Source organism: Cupressus sempervirens, chromosome 2, assembly GCF_028749045.1.
Source record: "Cupressus sempervirens isolate cs-2001-9-10 chromosome 2, ASM2874904v1, whole genome shotgun sequence".
NCBI classification, from domain to species: domain Eukaryota; kingdom Viridiplantae; phylum Streptophyta; class Pinopsida; order Cupressales; family Cupressaceae; genus Cupressus; species Cupressus sempervirens.
In genome coordinates this window covers 250458988-250480947 of record NC_143119.1, presented here as the reverse complement: position 1 = coordinate 250480947, position 21960 = coordinate 250458988, and the positions used below count along the sequence as shown (strand labels likewise).

General features: G+C 35.1%; 1 protein-coding gene across 1 annotated transcript in view; it reads right to left on the bottom strand.

Annotated features, from left to right (window-relative positions):
• LOC149571998 (uncharacterized) overlaps positions 1-21960 on the bottom strand; it is a 101561-nt gene that overhangs the window by 5144 nt on the left and 74457 nt on the right. The window contains exons 5-6 of the mRNA XM_089813369.1: positions 18576-18622; positions 4497-4584 (exon numbers count right to left, since the gene is read on the bottom strand). Coding sequence (XP_089669495.1) covers positions 4497-4584; positions 18576-18622 — 135 coding nt within the window. The remainder of the gene's footprint in view (positions 1-4496; positions 4585-18575; positions 18623-21960) is intronic.

Below are 21960 nucleotides of genomic sequence, written 5' to 3'. Positions count from 1 at the left end.
TTTCACTTCACATTTGCTCTTTATTTTGCTCTCTCATTGTTGTAAGTTTGAAGTGAAGTGCTTCAATTCAAAGGAAATCAATTGTGAAGCTGCAAATACCTTGCAAGAAGTGATTAAGGTATGCAGTTCGACCATTTTCTTAGTTCTTTCATAAATTATTAATTTATTTCAAGTTTTTCAAAACTTGTAAACAAAATTCAAGTTTTTGTGTAAGTGTTGAAGCATGTTTTTCTTTCCTTTTTTTTCTAGATTGCAACAATCATACAATGAGCAGTCAAGGTTTAGTGGGTGGGGAGCGATCACAAAAATTCAAAATTGATAAGGGGTTTCCTTTATGGAGGTGCACAACAAGAATTACACAATGTCCTGGTAGTGGGTCATACATATGGAAGTGGTAATTCTTACCATGTATAATATAGAAGCTCTTATACCAAAGTGAAAGTACATTTTTTGGGTCGTAGCGGCCAAGGAATTAACGTGTGTGAGGGCAGTGGGCCACATAAGAAGGGATTGCCAATTGCACAAATAACAACTTTAGCAAAAGAGCAGTAAGATGCACATATAGCACCTGCAAAAGGAAAACTTTGTGCTTTTGGCAAACAAAAAAGTAAATCAACACCACCACCAATCAACCAAGCACTAGAACACATCCTTTCTCGCCTATACCATCTTTGGATGATGAAGTTGTAGAACAAAGTGCAATCACCCGCAAGAGAGGCCCATTTGACAGGGCATTTCAAAATGAATTGAGAGATAACATCTGATCACTAAGTTGGACACTGTCTATTTGCAAATGGTCTTCTATTCAATTTAGTTAGATCACCTTATTGGAGGGAGATGGTGTAAGCAATAAATGCAACACCTTCTGGTTACCAAGGCCCTGGTTATAAAAAGTTGTGCAACACCATATTACATGATGAGAGGAAAAATGTGGAGGCCCGACTTAAACCAATAAGAGATTCTTGGGCTCAAAGGGGTGTGTCTATTTGTAACATACTAAATTTTCAAATCTAAATAATACACTTCAAATAAAGGAAATCATATCTTATTCCTAACCAAATGAATAAAGATACAATTAAATCAGTTAACTACTTAATATGAAAAGGAAATACGAACTAACTATAATTCCAATTGCATATAAAATTGAAAATTGCATCCATCTAACTATCAAATTCACATGACATTCAATTACTTAGCTACCATTTCATTTTGATATAAACTAAAGGTAGCAGCATATAAAACGAGGAATGCATTTGAAACTTGAGAAGATTACCATAACAAGAGCAGTTGATGACACTGAGTTGTTCAAGCCTTGGCATCTAGAAAAGGAGAAGCATTGCCATGGGCTTAACCTCCTAACCACAGACCTTTAGTATCCCCTCACAATCTCCAACAAGAAAGGCCCTCCCTACTCTGACCTCTGGTGATCATGGTGGCTTATGCCATTAACTACCTTGGCCAAGGATTTTGGATGGGCATCTTATGTGCCCGATCACCCACTGCTTGACTTGACAACAAGAATAATACAAAAGATTACCATAAACTAATTTATATTTATAATCAAGTATTAATGCTGATATTATTGTTTCTTTCATTGCAAGTGTTCATGGATTCTAACTCCTTTGCCATACAATCATGTCATTCTGGCCTATGGCATCATAAGAAAATATTCTTATAATTTCTAATTTGTTTGCATCAAACAAGCTCACCATCTCAGAGACGTATTGATCGTGTCTCTGTATGGTGTCCTTTATTCCAGTTCATTAGATATGCAACGTTGAATTTTTTAGCAGAGAAAACTTGTAAATCCACATCATTCAGCTCTATCTTTGCAGCCAAATAAAAGTATTTAAAGCCAAACAATAACTATCAGCACAACAGAAGAAAGACACAGATTATGATGGAACATTTAACTGTAACTTGATTCAAGCGGCAGTCTGGTGTATACAGTAAGAATGTGGAAATACTGGCACCAAGATCTCAACAAATCCGATGAGTCTCACAAGCTTAGCCTCCTGTTAACTACAGCTCTGTATTATATCACAGCTATCCTCTTGGATGAGCTCAAACATACAAACATTTATGTGGCAATGAAATAAGAAAAGTGCTTGGATTGAAATGCAGAGAGAGAAAATATCGAGAGAGACCTCTCGCAGCATGATTTAGGAGTATATGAAAGCAAGCATCGATCAAGATGAGGATCTCCCACAGTAGCTAGATCAAGATTGAGGTGGCAAGAAACGTTGCCAAGATTTAAAAATTCAAAAGAGATACAAACGAATATACTAGCTTGATGTCCAAAAGGTGGTGATTGCAACACAACGATTGATCAAATATCCAAATAAAAGACTAAGGCCCGACTCGAGAAGATATAAAAATAATGGTGGCAAAACATACCCAGCTCATGTCTTAGCATAATAATGCCATCTCCCATTCATCCATGCCTACCCGAGTGATACACACACACACACACACACACACACACACACAAAGAGCAATTTTGCATACATATAAATATATATAGATATATATAGATGTGTACATATATACGTACATATTTCATACTCATACAAGTATGAATATATACGAGATATTATTATACTAAGACATGATAGTTTGTGGGGTACACAAAGAATCAAAACACAATGAGGTAATATTCTTATTTAAATTCTTTATAATGTTTTATTTGTTTGACTGTTTAGCTTATGGTAATTCCTTGTAGCTTCTTGCTTGCCTAGTCATTTTAATCCTTGGTCAAGGTGGTTAGGTTCATACCTGATGGTCTGACAGTGGATTTGGGTGTCCCCCTTCCAAACTCTCATTTTGGCAACACTTGCCCTCGTCATCACGCTCTTGCAAAATGGAAATGGTCCAAGATAATAACATATTTCCAATAATAATAAAAATATCACAAACATTCTAGTTTCTAAAATAATCATTTTCCCATTTTCATCTTCAAGGCTAACCAACAAACCATGCGACATATTAACTGTAAACCGAATTTCCATTTCATAAGAATCATAATATCTCAACAACTTAACTAATAAATCCATTTCACATGAATCATCAACAATTTACTGAACACCTAACTTCACATAAATTTTTCCAACGGCTAGAATATTATTTAGTCTGGCAAAATTTTGGGATGTATCAATATTATTTCGGATGGATGGAAAGATTGTAAAAATGGTCCATTAATCAATGTTATTGTTGTATGCCCCAAGAGGGCAATGTTCTTGAAGGCAATTGATTGTGAAGGGGAACTCAAAGATGCAGAATTTATTTCTCACATTCTCATTGATGCCATAGAGTCAATTGGTGCTGATAATGTTGTCCAAGTGGGTGTGGACAATGTAAAAGTATGGAGGGTTGCTCGGCTATTGATAGAATCTAGATATGATCATATCTTTTGGACACTGTCACCGTCCACTCTCTCAATTTGATGATTAAAGCAATTGGCACCCAAATACACTGGGTAAAACAAATATATGAGGATGTTGAAGAGATTCAAATGTTTGTGGCAAATCACCACATGTCAAGCAATTTTCAGGATTTTCCTGGACTTGGAATTATTGAAGTGTTAGGGTTAAAGAGGCAAAGATAACAATTACATGCAAATAATACCAATATCAGAAAAGCATAAAGCACACAAACGAGAACACAAGACACAAAAATTTAACATGGTTCACCCAATCCTTGGGCTACGTCCACCAACCAGCGAGTGCAACATTCTTATTATCTAGTGATTACAATTTGATTACAATCTGCAATCCCTTGCAACTCAGCACCATTGCAAGAAGGTACTAAATCATCATACATTCTAAAATCCCTAACCCTAAGTCATTTGATGCAAGCTTTTTGCCGCTTACAAAATTAGGGCTAGAATAAGCCGACCAATAGAAAAACATAACTCTCGACACCTTTTACAATAATAGTAAATTCATTTTTGGCTTCGAGGGCACTGACCCCAAGACTCTGAAAGGGGTGTTGCCCCAGGACCTTGCAAGGGGCCTTGCCTCTTGACCCCTAGAGTATGGAGGCACTGCCCTCAAACCCCTATAGTAAAATCTGGGGGGAAACCACATCGAATAAAGTGGGAAAAAAATAACCTCCTAGTCTGATTAAGGTCCACATTACAACATCTTCCAACTAGGATACAACCGCAAAAACTGATAGCTACAGAGCAGATCTTAAAAGTTATCAGAATTGACTAGAAATACTTCCAAAAGGCAGGTTTGTTAGAAGTAACTGCATAATTCAAAAGTTAAGTGTGTTATTCTTGAATGATAATAGGTTTTTACCATATTAGAAGCTACAGAGCATAGTATAAGATCAAGCTGTCACTTAAGAAAGCTACCAATGAATACAGTTGGTTTACAATTATTTAATCCTTTCTTGGGAATGACAATTTGCTTCAACTGTTTTGTAAATAACAAAAATGGTTATGATATAAGAATTTCAAAATGAGGAGATGTGTTCAAAGAAAAACAACTCACATTCTTCGCCACTTGTGTTAACTTGCACCAAAACTTTCAAAGGTGCCCTTCCAAGACTTGCTACAGCGCTATCAAGGTGATTTGCAATCTGGGAAAAAAATATGGCACAGTTTACAAGTCATAAATACAGAATGATATAAACGAAAATAAAATGCAATCAGGCATGAAAAAGGTAAATGCAAAAACTAGTTCCATTAATATTTTCTGTTTTATGAAGATAAACCTTATATAAATAAAAATCACTTAAATGTTTACCTCAGAAGACAACAAACTGTAATAAACTATAAGTTGCATAAAACACATTGAGGTATAGAGATAAAACAGAAAATATATAATTTGTGAGTTCTTATTAAAATAAAGTTAACTCATGCCTTTAGTAGAGGTTTGAAATTGAAAGTTGCATAAAATATAAATTGACATAGACAGAAAAAACTATTAAAGACATAAATCAGGAGTTTCAATTAAATAAACTGAAGCTGAGCGCATGCTTTAAGTACCGGAATTGTCCAGGATACCTCCAAATCAAATTAGATTCGTAATTCATACCAATGCCTAAAGCAAATCACACTTAGCTGGAATTTATAGTATAGAGGCTTTGCAACAATTGCCTTCTTATGCATAACCCCCTTACTGCACACATCTTACATGAAATATTTTGGAGGTTGAGACCCTTGAACTGTTTAATCTTCTTGTTGAAATCTATCTTTCTATGTGTTTTGTTTGATCTTGGTATGCACTCCTGATATCTTAGCCATGTTCTCCACAATTTTGAGATGGTGCAGTCTGGAGGCTGTGGAGATTAGTTTTCAAGATGGACAGCTTTCCCAAGATTTACAGGTAGCAGAGGGATGTGCCCATTTTGAGTAATGCTCCTATAATGGTCATTCGGTTAGGATCTTTCTTTTTTGTAATCAGTTCTTATTTAGAATATTTCCTTTCAATCTTCTGTTTCTATTTTAGAAGCTTTGCTTGCAATCTCTAAGGAGCCTTCATTTCCTTTGTAATATTGAATATTAATCAATTATCATTTCATGGTATAAAAGTGGGCTAAGATTTCTGACAATTTTTCTTTAAAAAAATTGTGGGTATCTACCGGAAATATTTTCCCATTAAATTTTTTTGAGTCATTTTTATGAAAAAAGATAATTTATTTGCTGTTGCAAATTGCAGAAGCATTTGTATAGGATTTTTTAATTTTCAGAAAGAAATAAGGTTTTTTAAAGAGTTTTAAAAATTGTCTTAAAAATTCTGTAAATCTTTTTTTGCATGTTTTTTGTCAAATAATCGTGGGTCTTGCTTTTTGGTGCACAAATGTTGGTTTTATTTGTGCAATGGGGTTTTCCAGTGCTGCAGTATCACGTGACAATGATTTTCATAGCCATTAGAGGAATTTTCATAACCAAAATCATGATTTCTTTTAATCAATGAAGGTTTTCTCAATTTTTTTCCAAAAAAATATGGTTTTCTTTGCTATGGTATTGCTGGTTCTTGAAGATGTTTTGAAAATCATGGCTTTCTTTCTTTGACTAAGCATTTTCACAATTTTTTTCATAAAATTGTGGTTTCTTGTGGATTGTTTTGAATTGCACCTAGGGTATGAGCATTGCATCGAGAGTTTGATGATTTTACAAAAAATAATGGTGCTGCTTAATAGCATCTACTTTTGACATTTTTGGCAAAATCATGATTTCAAAGTTGTTTCCTGATTTTTTTATGAACAGAAATCGAAGTTTTTGAGATGTTAATTTGATGTCTCCGGATAGAGGGATAGCTTTGTTAGCCAACATCATCGTGTAAGGATTACACTAAACTTGATCATATCCAAAAGCTCTGCAGCACCAAGGAGGGTCTCAAGAGAAGGCTCATGCCGCAGACTGTTTAGAAGAAAGGGGCAAGATTCTATATATTCATGACCAAATGACTGTAGATTATGTCAATCTTTTGTAGGGTAAATTAGTAGAATGACCATTAAAGGAGGGTGTTAAAGTGATTGTGTAATGTCATAGATAGTTCATATTTAGAATGTTCCTTTTCAGTTCTTTGTTTCTATTTTAGAAACTTTGCTTGTAGTCTCTAAGGAGCCTTCATCTCCTTTCTAACTATTGAATATCAATCAATTATAATTTCAATCTCAATGCCCGCCCTTTGAAATAAAGAACACCCTTAGGATGCCAAAAAAAACACATCTTAGGTATGTGAAATACAAAGAAAATTGGGAACACACTTGTTCACGAGGGGAATATCCATTCATCTTTATGCTCTCAAAAGGTCCATGATGGTCCAAAGGTAAGCAGGCATCCCTGTGGAAATGAAGAATATTAGACATGTTGGCTTTAAATATATCAAACATGGAGATGGTGTTGTCAAGTGACTCTAAAATTAGGAGCACTATTGAGACTTCTTTTTTGTTTGGCAGTGTAGGTTGTTGCAATATAGCCAACTTTCTTTGTGTGTGCATATATATATAATATCCCTAAAATGGCCCTCTAGTAAACTTCTCGATCCCCATCCCCAAAACATTGTCAAACATAGACTATAAATTAATAATTTGACACACACTAAATATTGATACTACAATATTATTAAAATATGTATTTATTCATAATGTAAATATTAGCTTATAATATATTAAAACATATAAACATTACAATTAGCCGACATTATCCCCCATGACTTCAACAATTGCATTTGTTCAAATTACTTGACCGAGCATAGGAGCAACTTTGACACATAGCATATTTCAAAACTTAGTATCCCTAACTCAAATTCATTTCCTAGCAGAACAAAATTAGCTATCACTAGAGTTTGTTGTAGGGAAGAAACCAAAAAGAAAAGTCAAAAAAACATTTTGGGTTTTTTCCTAAAACTAGTAAATTTATGTCAGGTTCATAGAATTCTTAAAAACTTGGTTGGGTTTGAAGTGGATTCACATTGGTTTGTCAAAGAAGAAACCATAACCCTAATCGACCCCACGACTAGATGGCACCTACATTAGAATGAGGTGCAAACCATTGATTCAAGAAAAAATTATAACTAAAATAGAATTATATGTTCTATAAATTCATGATGTGTGTTTCTCATGTATTATTTAAGTTTTTCTAATGTAAATAGAGAATTACCTTAGTTACCAAGTTTGGACCTTGGAGCTCGGGTCCGAATCTAGATTTGTCTAGGTTCGGATTTGTGCTTGGATCTAGATCCAAGTCCAGGCAGGGTCCCTAACTGGGAGTGTGGGCCATAAAAGTGTTTCAAATTACATTAAAATATCCTTCATGTGCACATTAAACAAACAGCTATGGGGTAATTGATCTTTCCTACCTTCTAGTTTCCCTTGTTACCCTTCTCTACGGTACTTTGAATCGATAGAAGAGCACAGATCATACTGGGGGGGGGGATTAAATCAATATAATAACTTTTGTCAATTAAATTTTTTTATCCAAACAATTGTCTTAATAACTTCAAATGCCGAAATATACAATTATGCACATGAACACTGATGCAAAATCTACATGGAAACCTAATGCAAGAGAAAACCATAGCAAAATAATTGCTTTATATATAAATTGTTATTTTACAATGTTTTGTAGGCTCCAACCCACTCGAGGCTTCAACCCCTATGTTTATGAGCATCGAGTCATTGGAAGCTCCAACTCCCACACTTCATAGGATTTCGACCTACTAGAAGAACCAACTCCCACTGCCTGTCTATACAATCACCAACCCACTACACACAAATTGTTCTTCCTCCTTGATGGTGTTGCTTACTCAACTGATGATGGACAATTAAATCATTTCATTTTATACTTATCTTTGTAGTAGTACTTTATTATATCTCTATTAATCCTCTCTGCAAAGTGATGCTTATATCTGCTTTAAATCCATATTCACATTAACTTTTCTAATATATCTCTACATATTCCTTTTACACCAGCTCTATTCTCTTTTTATATTTGTCTTGCTCTGCAATCATATTCCTTTTTATTGTCTTCTTTATACACCACTCTTCAATTTTTCTTCTTTACTTCACATCTCTACTTCATCATATTTGTTTTCATCACATACCATACTACTTCAAATAATATAGTTTTCTTTCTTTTTATATCTTCTAATTTCAAAAGACGTGACTTTTCAATTCTTAATGAATGTGCCTCTTCATTTAATTAATAACTATTCATTCCATTAATCTACTTTAACGATCCTAGGTCTTTCACCAAATAAATATTTTATCACTATCATGTTCTTAATATAATCTCATTTTCTGAAAATAGTGCTTTCATCTGTCTGGACCATTAACACATTATAATTGACTGTGCATAATTTAAATAATGTCTTTTGTATTCAATCCACCGTCCTTGGTCTGATTGTTGGCTAACTCCCAGCTGCACATCAATGCCCTATTTGATTGCTTCTTATCATAACTAACTAATATTCCCTTAATTGATTATGATTATTTAGTGCTTTTAATGAGACAATGTTGTGCCTAGTTAAGAAGCATAACATCTGATGCTGCCATCATATGCATTGAATCATTTGTCATCTTTTACGGTCTTTTGTGATTGCCATGAAAACTCTTGCTTATTGTTTTATCACTTCTCATCTTTTACTTATTCCCCCTGCAGGTTCGGTAATGAAGCTGCAATCTCATTGCCTATTGGCTTCCAGTTATCGTGGCTTTTACCATATTTGACATAATGCTGCTTACATATGATGTCGCTCGATTTTAGACTTAACCTTGTTCAGATTTTATTATAATTGATGGATTCCTTCCATTTCTACGCTGGCTCCTGGCAACAGGCTTCACATGACATTATTACATACTAACATATCCATATCAATCACGTCTTTTGGTTTCTTTGCATGTTCGTTGTTTTTATTTGGAAACATGTATAATCATTTTTATCCTTATCATAGTTATGGATAGATGAACCATATTTCTTCAACACTTATTGCTGCCCTCAAACATCTTTGATTTGATTCAATGAGTAATTTATTCTATCGTCTCCATGTTCAATTATAGCTACCTTTTATTAACACAATACTGCTTGGATCATATGCTGACTTGTATATACATATATGTCATTGCTTTTAATACATTCTTTCTTGGTTCGATGCCCTCACATAATACAGGTCACATTGTTGTGTTTGTTGTATGGTTCCCAAGCATGTGAAGTGTTCACTTCATTATCAAATGCATGCATGAACATGGAAAGTCTTTTATCACTATTCTAGTTCCTTCATATAGATTGTTGTGTGTAGAGTTTAACTATCCCATTCAGTGGTAATATGAGAGTGCTGTCATCATACTGATAAGATAAAATTCTCATTGTTAAATATTTTGCATTTTTTTTTTTGCTTTGATATCACTACCTTCCATCTTTTTCAATATATCACAGCTTATCACATGAAGGGTGAACATCAATCCCCAATCATCAAACTCCTCAATACTATATATACTCTTCTATGCTTATTGCATACATTGTATATGATTTGTATAAATGCAATGCACACTTTTAGATCCCTCTAGCTTCAACTCTTTCAAGAGTGCATAGTTAACAATATAACCTTGACTTCTCTTTTGGTCCTTTGGATCTTGGGAAATTCTTTCAACATCAATAAATAGCATTCTTTATATGCTACCGGCTGTCTTGAAACTTACATCATAGCTTAGCTTTCTAGTAATTTCATGTTCATACCTCTGAAATTGATGATAGTTGTACAGATAATCTTATTCTTGCTAGTTTAGTGCTTTGACATCAATGGCAATATTTCCATCATGGATAAAGGTCTGAAAGCTGATTCTGACACAATTACTGCTTTCTGATGCATGATACGAGTAGAAGTAGGTTGTTGCCCCTATAACTGTTAAATTGCCTAAATTTGTTGCCTATCAACCAAAGATTTAGGTACTCAAACTGCACTATCATCAAGAACACCCCAAATTTTTTTTTATCTCAATTCTATACCTGGCATTTTTTGTAAGCATAAAAAAATCACATGCACTCGCACCATATTCTATCCAAAAGAGCAAGTACGTATTAACTCTAGTGATGGTCCCAAACTATTCTACACCAAAGAAAATGCATTTATATTTTCTTGTGCCACCATTTGTAGGCATTTGGATTGATAATCTTATTGCCAATTTTTTGAGAGGAGACTTGTGATCATAAGGACCACAAGAAAACGGTGCCAAAGGCTAAGAGGGGCAATCTATAGAAGTCGGTCCTGCTACAAGATAACTAGATTGGGCTTCTCAATTAGCCCTATGGTCACTTACTATGAGGATTAGTTAGACAGAAATAACAACTACATGCAAATATTACCAATATCACAAATGAGTAAAGCACACATAAATGAACAAAAGACACATATTTAATGTGGTTTACCCAATCCTTAGCCTATGTCCACCAAACAATAAGTCCAACATTATTATCCAACCATTTCAACCCGATTATAATCTGCCATCACATGCAACTCAATACTGTTGCGAGAAGCTACTAAATCATCATACATCATAAAATCCCTAACCCTAAGACATTTTATACAAGACTTATGGCAGTTACAAAATTAGGGCTAGAATATGTCATCCAATAGAAAAATAACTCCCGACGCCTTTTTAATCATAGGGTTAATTTTGGCCTCAGGGGCACTACCCCTCAACCCCACCTTGTATCGCAATAGAGAGCACGCCTAGAGCACCGCCCTAGGACCCTACCTTGGGCACTGCCCCTTGACCCCTATCATGGGGGCGCTGCCGCCAAAGCCTTGTAGAAGAAATCTGGGGGAAACTGCATCAAAGGAAGTGGGAAAAATATAACCTCTAAGTCTAATTAGGCTCCACATAACAACACTTACCTAACACACTCAAGTTCATACTTTGATAGACTTGCACCCCCAAAATTCATTGCCATCGCATCTCCACTACATTCTTGATTATGAGAAGCCATTTTTACACTAAATTTCACAAAGTGAAAAAATTTCAGTCTAATTAATAATTTAAAAAATAAAATAAAGTGTTATGAAACTAGTCTGAAGTTTTAGCCCAGTTTAGAAATTCAAATAACATAAAACATTGAACAAGTTACACACTAAAAACACAAGAAATTTCAAACAACAAAATGTAATATTCTACTAGATATTATAATCAAAATTTTCTCACAATAATTTTTCTTTTTACTTACAGAGGATTTATGCAATAAAAATCCAACCAATATACTAAAAATGTTCATATTAAGTACACAGAAAATGTTATTGCATTATAAACCAGCAACACAAAACATGCATAGAATCCAATGTTACAAATAGTAATACAGTCAAACTGGAAACAGGTAGAAGGGAACTTGTAAGCTCAGCGTGAACTCTGTCTCAAATACACTGCAATGATGAATTGGGTTTGCATCCAATCCACCAGAAATGGCCTAGAGGCTTTCGTCCTTAGGTCTGAATAGAAAGTTGTAAGCTCTCCCAAGGTTTCTCTGGGAGGAACTCAAAATCCAAGTCCAAAATAATAAACCAAGCATATCCAAATTGTTGAAAATAGTAGCTTCTGTTAGATAATTTTAAATAACTATAACATCAATAGAATGATATAATCATGTGTATGTGTATATATATACACACACATTTCATGTTCAAAATTATAACATCGTATTAATCTTATTGAATCAAATTACCATTCACAAATCAGATTAAAATAATTATGCTTTTCTTCGAAGTATAAATCTGAGATTATCGATCTGCATTGGTAAATCAGTGTTATTGTTATTTAATGAATACTGATCTAATCCATATTAGAAATCTCGTACTTGTCACCAATAATAAGTGTATATTGCAGTGATCAGATTTACATCTGATTAAGGGGCATTATACATTGAAGATAACAAACAGATCATGATAATATTTAAGTTTTTAACATATGAATCAGTATATATAACGTCGATCTGATTTTGTTATTGGTTTGGATTAGCACGAGTTATAAAGAGGCATGATAATGGATAGACATGTCTCTATATATAAATCTGAGATTATCGATCTGCATCGGTAAATCAGTGTTATTGTTATTTAATGAATACTGATCTAATCCATATTAGAAATCTCGTACTTGTCACCAATAATAAGTGTATATTGCAGTGATCAGATTTACATCTGATTAAGGGGCATTATACATTGAAGATAACAAACAGATCATGATAATATTTAACATATGAATCAGTATATATAACGTCGATCTGATTTTGTTATTGGTTTGGATTAGCACGAGTTATAAAGAGGCATGATAATGGATAGACATTTGTGGAGGCATGCCTATCCACGATCGTACCCCTCTAAAATATATACATTATATATCCCTCACTATATTTGAGAGAGATTATTGTCTTTCTCATGTTACAACCTGCAAGTAAGATACAAAGATTAAAGAATTACATTCTGAAATTAAAAAGACATTTAGAATTTAGATCTGAGATAAATCTAATCATCATTAACACAAATGAATGAAGCCTTCCATCTTTTATTACTCAAAGTTGTGATCCTTCAACTCCCTCCTCCTATCTTTTCATCTTATTCCTTCTTTGTCACAATTAAGCCCACCTTATTTTATTAAATTGACCTCTTTTTACAAATGTACATTATGCTCTCATAACTCAATTTCAATATTATATGAATATGTCCTTAATTTCCTATATCTCAAAATGGGACATTATAGTCCTCGCTCCTCAAGATTGCTTTCCATCAAGAAATCATAAGTCCATAAACCAATACCAGTCCAATATCCATCTGAAAGCCACTCCATAGCTCATACTAGCAACTAAGTAATCAGGATGTGCCATACTGTGGAACCACGAATAAGGATGCAACTCATTCCTCATCCAAATCCTTGGATCCCATATCAATTTGTTAAACATTGTTGTGTTTGTAGGCTGCTCGACTCTGATCATAAATGCATCAAATCTCAAGCTGTGTAGTATCTCAACATAATCCACAAAATGCCAAGTATACATCCGATCAACACCTGGATCCCAAATCAGCCTGCAAACTCAATCCTCAGAGTAGAAATAGATGCTTGGTGAACCACCAACCTTTTGAATTGGCCAACAAAACCGGTGGATGCCAAACACATCCCCCAGATGCATGGAAACCAACTCATCAGGTCTCAAGATGTCACTGCCATAACTCAGATCTGCATCAAGAATGTCTACAATGTCCTCATCCTGCCTTTGTACTGGAAAGGAAAACCTCTCATTTGGAATATCCCTAGAGTAAAAATAACTACGCAGATCTGTATTCAACTCAATACCTCTTGTAGACCCTATTATTTCTAAAAATATAATGATAGACCGAATAGGATAACTGTTGACAACCGAAAAGGACATACAGTTAAAATCAGCTGCTAGCAAATAAAGAGCATCCATCTCATGAAGACTTGCTCATATATCTCTGGATAATCAGTAGAAACTATCAATATACGTTAAAAAAATTCTGAATTTTCAACACCACCATAAGTATCATCACTCAAATCAATATCCCCATTAATGAAATGATCACCAACATTGAAAACTTCAGAACTAATATCACTTTGATCGACATTGTCCTCATGATGTGGTGACGCTGTGTAACTGTTGTTATCAAAATCAAAATTCGTGTGGTTGACATTTTGTTGGCCCTTAAGGTCTTCTTCAACATACAATGTCTCACTTGGATAGGGGAAAGTGAAAATACCATGTCTACCTTCATTCTCACCAAGGGCGTGGATCCCTTCTATCATTGGTATGATCTCCTTGGCCCTGGGGTTAAAGTCATTTTCTTTGTGAGTTGCTGCCATCGAAGACTGATTTTCAGCCTGATATAAAGAGTAATGTGCCATACTTTGCTGAAGACAAAGCTCATCTACCTCTTTTTCCTGATCTTCCACAAACTTGATAGCAAGATTCTTATCCCAAAACAACAGTAAATAATCTGATTTCAACCTTTTAAAAGCTTTTTTGATTGTGTGCAACTGAGTACTAGTGATCCCACACGGATTCCCCTTTTGCCTCTTATCCATTTGAGTTTGCCACATAAGGTCTTCAATGTATTTACAAGACTCGTTTGACCTTGTTAAAATATGTCGAACCCGCTCCTCTATAACCAACAATCTTCCCTTCAAGTCTTGCAATGATAAAAGCTTTAGTTGAAATTCATCTAAGGGATAAAGGGTTGTCACAGATCATATTTTCTAATTTGTTTCAACTGTTAAGGCAATATCATTATCATGCTTAATTGCTTCTATAGATGATGTCATGCACTTTTCATATAACACAAATGGGCCGGGATTTGATTAACTATGGTATCATCAAAGGAGTTTCTCTCCTTACCAATATGGATTTGCAATCGCCAAGAAAAAACTCCTGAATACTCCTCACCTTTACTGATTGGTTCTTCCTCCACATGTTTTACTGATTGGTTTCCCGGACGTGGGGCAAAAAGAGGGGGATGTGTCCCCATGTTACTATACTCTTTCCTCTCCGCTGTAACAAACAATGTGAGATAGAAATGAAGTTTATGGGGCTTATGATGATTTAGAGGGCCCAAAATGGGACCCTCAATATTTTAGGGTTCAAATAGAAGCAATTAGAAAATAGAAAAGTAAAACATGTTTTTTTATGTTTAGACACCAACTGCTGACAAGAATGTCCCCGATACAGTGAAAGGACTCCTGGGATTTCCCTAGAGGTCTCGAGGACGTCTAGGCATCCCCACGCTCTAGACGCATCCTGACGGCAGCATGGTTGTGGAGTGGCACTTGTGGCAGTAATTGGGTACTTCAAGCACCCATCCCAGCACCAAGTGCTTTTGGGTTTTGCCCCGGGTGCACTTCCCCGAGTTTCACAGCTAAATGTTCAACATTGACAATCATTATCCCAATCCCTAGATGAAGAGTGGACAATGTAAAGGCCTTTCAAATGCCTTCTTTGTTCACTAGTTTAATGGCTCTTGACTAAAAATATAACAAGTACTCTCTCAAAAATCACATACTAATTTTCCCACCCTCATCTAAAATAGCACTAGTACACTCTCAAAAATCACATCCCAACATTCGTATCCTTCAGCAGATAATTCAATGGCTTTGTTGCCCTACACCTGCTGTTAATTTATTGTCTCCAATGCTTCGTCATAGCCCATCACCCCACTTCAACATTTCAGGATACAAGAATGATTTAACAAGCTGCATCTCAATCACATGCCACTTCCAGAGCATTTTTTTCTGCAAGCTACCCTTGGAAAGATACCACATAGTCAACTATGATTTTGTCTGTGAAAAGATTGACTTAATGATAGTAAGATTCTGTGAAAAACTTGCAGAACACGGACATTTATTAAAGACATTCATTGAAAGTAATGAGAAGGGTCTATCTTCTTTCATGAAATGACAACTTAGCATGATTGATATTGAACCTCTTATCTCAGGCCCCAATTTGAGCCACCATCAACTTCACAGCTCCAAGTCACGTGCTTCATCCAGTACATGTAAAATGGACATCTTCCTTATCAAGAGACTTGAAGACCATTTCGACACTCCTTATTCCATACAGTTCACTGCTGAAAATGACAGACTCCCATTCCCAAAAACTCATTTCTGTGTCTACAGACTCAGAATGACACATTTGTTGCCAGACTGCTGACCATTCTATTATAAAATCTATCTTTTTTTTGAGTCTAGAAATACATTTGTAACAAAAAGTTATGATTAAAGACAGTTACTATGATTGAAAGTTGCTTCAGGTTCTTTCCTTCCTAGCCACTCTTGATTCATTTTGTTTCATGCCTTTTCATAACAAAAGCCTTGACGAAGGCTGATTTTTTATATGCCTGAAAATTTTACTGACATTCTTGTGTTTTATGATGGTGAAAAAAATCCCAAAAAGTTATAAGTGGTCAATGAAAGCACAAATTGCTATGATCATCCAACAGTGAAGGACCATTAAGGGTAAGGGTATGTAGCACCCCATATGAAACCCCATAATTTTTATACAATTGCAAAGAAGTGGATATGGGTATTATACATCTAGGCATGCAATAACAAGAATAAATTTTGACATTATAGACTTCTATAAACAGCAGCCATAGCAGGGAAACTGAAAGCATCTAAGTGGAATACGATAGTACTTTTCTTTTAGGATGAGTTATTCTTTAGCTTTTTCATTTAGAGTATGTGAGGGTATGTTGAATGGGCTCACTCGTTTTCTGGGAAGAATGCTCATAATCTGGGTATACCCTAGTAAATCCTGGGACATGCCTATGCGTGTCACATCCTCGTATTCATGACTCCTTGGAGGGTCAGTATGCACATCCACATAGGTTTTCAGCTGTGCTCATTACACTGTTCTAAACAGACTCATGCCCTGCCCTCCAAGACCATCCTGGACATATATACATTGGTTGCATTGTTACCTTGTCCAAGTAGTCAACAGCAGCTCAATCTCACCATCTGAAGCACATACCACTTAAGTTCCAGTAGGAAAAAACATCAAGGCTGTTTTTTTTGAAATCCCCAACTTCTAAATTCATGGAATCATGTCATTTTCCTTTTGTTAATAGGAACTGCCATTTTCCATCAATATCTTTCCAAATGATACTTCATCTTCAGGTTGTTCAAACCATCGAATTCAGAAGTTATATCACTCCTAAATACAGGTTGTTCAAACTTCAAACCATCGAATTCAGAAGTTATGTCACTCCTAAATAAACATATCAAATTCATCTCTCCTATCCCATGCATTCCTACTTGGGCATTCCTTTGTCAACTTTGTCCAACCAATACCTATCTCCTTTGCTATGCTTAATTAGTTATTACCCCCATATTTCATCCATTGTTGTACCTGTATCTACGCAACATCTTTTGCTTCATATCACAAATCTTCTTCGGACAATCCATTCTCTTGTTTTATGACCATCTATTGTCACTAGATGTCATTTGTGGACATTAAATATAATGTCTTTCTTTCTCTTAGCAATAATTACATTATGACCCCCTTACTCCATGTGGATCCTGAATTACTAAATGTATTTCTGTTACGTGGTTGCAAATGCCTAGACTGCAAAAATCTACAATGATGGGCCCATTAACCACCTGATGTTATTTGATTATTAGATTTTTTCTTGCCTCTAAATTTGCAAATGGCTGCTCCAATTCCTTGATTTCTTCTGACATAAGTTTAGTGTTCTTCTCAAAGCATATTATCACTCATATCATCAAATTGGTGTCAAGCAGTTCAAAACTAATTGGCACTAGGATCTTCTCTCTCTTGTATGGCCTACCATATTGTATTTATGATTTATCCATTAATCACTAAATGATATGCTTCAAATCTCTATCCTTTGCCTTGTGAATATCCAATTGATTTACTGGGTTGATAATGTATACTCGCAAGCTGTATCATATATTATTATGAATATACAAAATGATTACATATCCTGTCTTGAAGCCAAATTTCCATCTTACAGTGATGTGTTCCCTATTTCCTTTAGGGCACATTGTATTTTATAATTATATTTGAGACCTGGAATGTATGTTATGGATGTTTCGTGTCAGTAAATCCAAGGTTTAAACTTCACATATAATACCTGTCTTTTTTCCTTTCATGAATTCTACTTATCTGCCTTTTCTCATGCATATTATGTACTTAGTACTTAAAGACACATATTCACATTTATTATGATATGGAATCTACAAAAGTTTCAAAATTTGATATTTTCATGTAACTAGTTTGATTTAGATAAATTATTGCTAAGAAATTCGAATGAAGCGGGTAGAGAAATAACTAGATGCATCTATGCAGATATGCACATGACAACCATTTCATAATTGAGTTAGTCAATATCTACAATAATGAGATATTAACTATTTGCATAATGCAGTTTATGCAATTAATCATATTATATAGGGGTAAATTTGAGATTAGGGATGAAGATTTATTGGCTTTTTTAAGTTTCTGATGCAGCAAAAATATGGTATAGACTTCAAGATACTGCCAACCATAAGAAAAAAACAAATTGAATTTCATTATTTAATCAGAAAGAAATAAACAGGGTTTGTGAATTTACCTTGGAACTATCCACACTTTCAACCATATACAAGTTGGGCACACCAGCTGCCATCACAAAGCTCAATATTGTGATATAGCATATATACTTTGTGTTAGTATATTAATTCAATATATGCCAAAGAATTCATCAAAAGCTAAACAAGTAGTTGTAAGTGAACATATCTGACGCATAAATGTCTTCAGTCTTCCTTACAAAGAATAAGGGGTAAGGACTTAAACATACATCACAATCTTCTCAACAAAAAATGAAACTAAATAAAGAAAACAGTCTAATTTTTGCTAAACAGAATGCTGTCAAGTGGTGATAGCATCAAAGCTTCCATAGTGGTATGCCGGTTCAATTTCTAGGAGATATTGTTACGTTTTGACACAGAAATGTAGATAAATAGCAATCAAAGAGCATAAAAAATACACAAAAGACACAAAACATTTATCCTAGGAAAACCCTTCCACTTGAAGGGAAAAGCCTAGCCACACCAGAAAAACATCTCTTTTATTGATCAAGAAATGTCCAAAGTACAACAAGCCTTTAACTTGATTGATCTACAATATACCAAGCAATAACATAAATAGAATGCATAAGAATCTTCATCTTTCACATAAAGGTCTCTTTGAGTACCAAAAATAGGACCCTTCATATTTCCACACATTAACACTTCACATTTCCATACGCATGCCTTTTTGCATGATGTATGACACGTCTTCTTATATAATATTAACTTAAATAATCTCACAAATATCTCTTTCAGTTGAAGGTGACCATAACCATCATAACAAACATATTTTCATTTTATAAGAGCAAAGATAGCAAAGATAAATCTCTATCGCAGCTACAAACTTCAACATTTTCGTGATATGACACTTATCACATCTAGATGCTCATGGAGGTGAAGCACCCAAACTTATCGAAATGTCACCCATCCCAATACTACTCTGGCCCGAGTGCATTTAGCTACGGAGTTTCCTCCATGACTAAACCCACATTGCTTAGAATGAATGACACTCATTGCATCCAGATTTTCGTAGAGGTGAAGCACCCAAACTTCTCGGAGGTCACCTATCCCAATTTTCTCTTTGGTTCAAGTGCACTTAACTGCCCTTAACTACTCGTTTTCCTCCATGGCTAAACCAACACTACCTAGAACAAATGTTACTAATTGCATATAGATGCTCATAGACGTAAAGCACACCAGAACTTTATTGGAGGTCACTGGAGATCATCCATCTCAGTATTACTCCACCTCGAGCTCCATTTAACTATGAAATTTCCTCCATGGTTAAACTTACACTACTTGTAACCAAAGTGCCAAGACTTTCCGAGAGGTTGCCTATCCCAGGACTACTTGAGCTTAAGTGCGCTTAACTACAGAGTTTCTTCTATAGTTAAACCTACACTGCTTGCAACCAAAGGTGAAGCGTCGAGACTTCCCGGGAGGTCACCCATTCCATTACTATTTGAGCTCAAACATGCTTAACTACGGAGTTTCTTCTATGGTTGCAACCAAAGGTGAAGCACCGAGACTTCTCAGGAGGTCACCCATCTCATTACTACTTGATCTTGAACATGTTTAACTAGGGAGTCCTTTGGCTTGCAACCTTCCCAGGAGGTCACTCATCTTGGTACTCCACAGTACTACTTTCGCTTGCAACTTTCCTAGGAGGTCACCCATCCTGGTACTCCACAGTACTACTTTCGCTTGCAACTTTCCTAGGAGGTCACCCATCCCGGTACTCCATAGTACTACTTCTAATCTAATATTTGTGGATGTTGATATGATCTTCCCATTAAGTGACGCTTCTGTGTGAGGGATGAATTAACTCGAATCTTTGCTGTCCTTTTGCTTAGGTTTCAATAGTCCTAGTAACTTATGGATGACAAACATAGCCTTTGCAATACAAAAACTAAAGTAACCTATGGAAACATCATAGAATGATCTATTTAATAAGTGATATTTGATGACTCATTTTTCTCATATGTAGGTCAAACACAGATTGATAAATAGTAGATTCTAAGAAAATAATCCAGCTCTTTCATTTCCAAAGATTTTGTGGATGGGTAATGATTATAAATAATTCAAAATATGTCAACAAAATAATCCCAAAAAAATCATTTTTGCCCTTCAGCTCAGTGCCTATATGTTCTTAGCAGGCTCTTTAAGACCATTTGAAATCAGTCATTTGAGATGCTCTAGTCCTTTATGCTTCAAATTAAGACACCATGGTCTCCTGAGAACTAGATCATTGAATGGAGGCTAAGAAATATGAAGCCATTGGAAACATCGAATTCAATGTTTTTGTCCCCTTACAAATGAATTTTGATGTATAATCTTTAACCTGTTCGAGAAAATGGAATCGGTTTGTCTCCAGAACATTATCTTGAACTTAATGGAATCTGCTTACATCTGGTTGCTCTCATCAATAGCTCTAAAACATTAATTTTTTTTAAGTTGTATTTTAAACTTCTAATTCTCATCTTTATACTGCGTAATATTATAGAGTTTGCTGGCCAATCTTTTGCAGGATTTAAAATACTGGCCTTCCCACGCAATCAGTTTACTGGGGAGGATCCAGGTGACAATAAGCAGATCACAGAAGTGGCATGTACTTGTTTTAAAGCAGAATTTCCAGTATTTAGAAGGTAAGTACACATCACTCCCATTTTGTTATTTCCTCACTATTCGGTTTAGCTACTTATGTGCATTCATCTGTCATAGGGGAAACAATCTTGTAAATATGTAATAACCAGCTTATCTAGTATGTTTATTAGATTTTCCAGCATTTATATTGCAGCTTTGCAATGTAGGTTGAGGTCAATGGTGATAATGCGGCTCCTATTTATAAGTTCTTGAAATCAAGGAAAGGCAGCCTTTTGGGTGACAAAATTAAGTGGAACTTCACCAAATTTCTGGTGGACAAAGATGAAAATGTGGTTGATAGATATGCTCCAACTACGTCTCCCATGAATATTGAAGAACTGGACAATCCCTCTTTTGTAGTTTCATGCCTTCCCTATACACTTTCTTTGATGATTTACAGTTTGTTCTTTCTGCTGCATGTATATCATGGTAACACCAAGAACCTATTTTAAAATAACAAATGTTTGATGTGTCAATAAGATAATCAATAATAGTTGGACTTTATGTTTGCAGAAACATATCAAGAAGTAGGAACTCCCTAATTCTTTAGTATAAAAAATACACCATTTCTACAGTGCCTACATAGTGCTAAGGAATAAGATGCTGTTCTGTTACAGAACAGGATTGCAGCTGGAAAAGTTAATTATTTCGAAGTTGTAATGGCTCAAACTTAATTGCTCAGTCTTCCACTTTTTGCTGTGGTGCTATGAATCTCGTTTGTTTCACATGTTTGAATTATACTGTAAC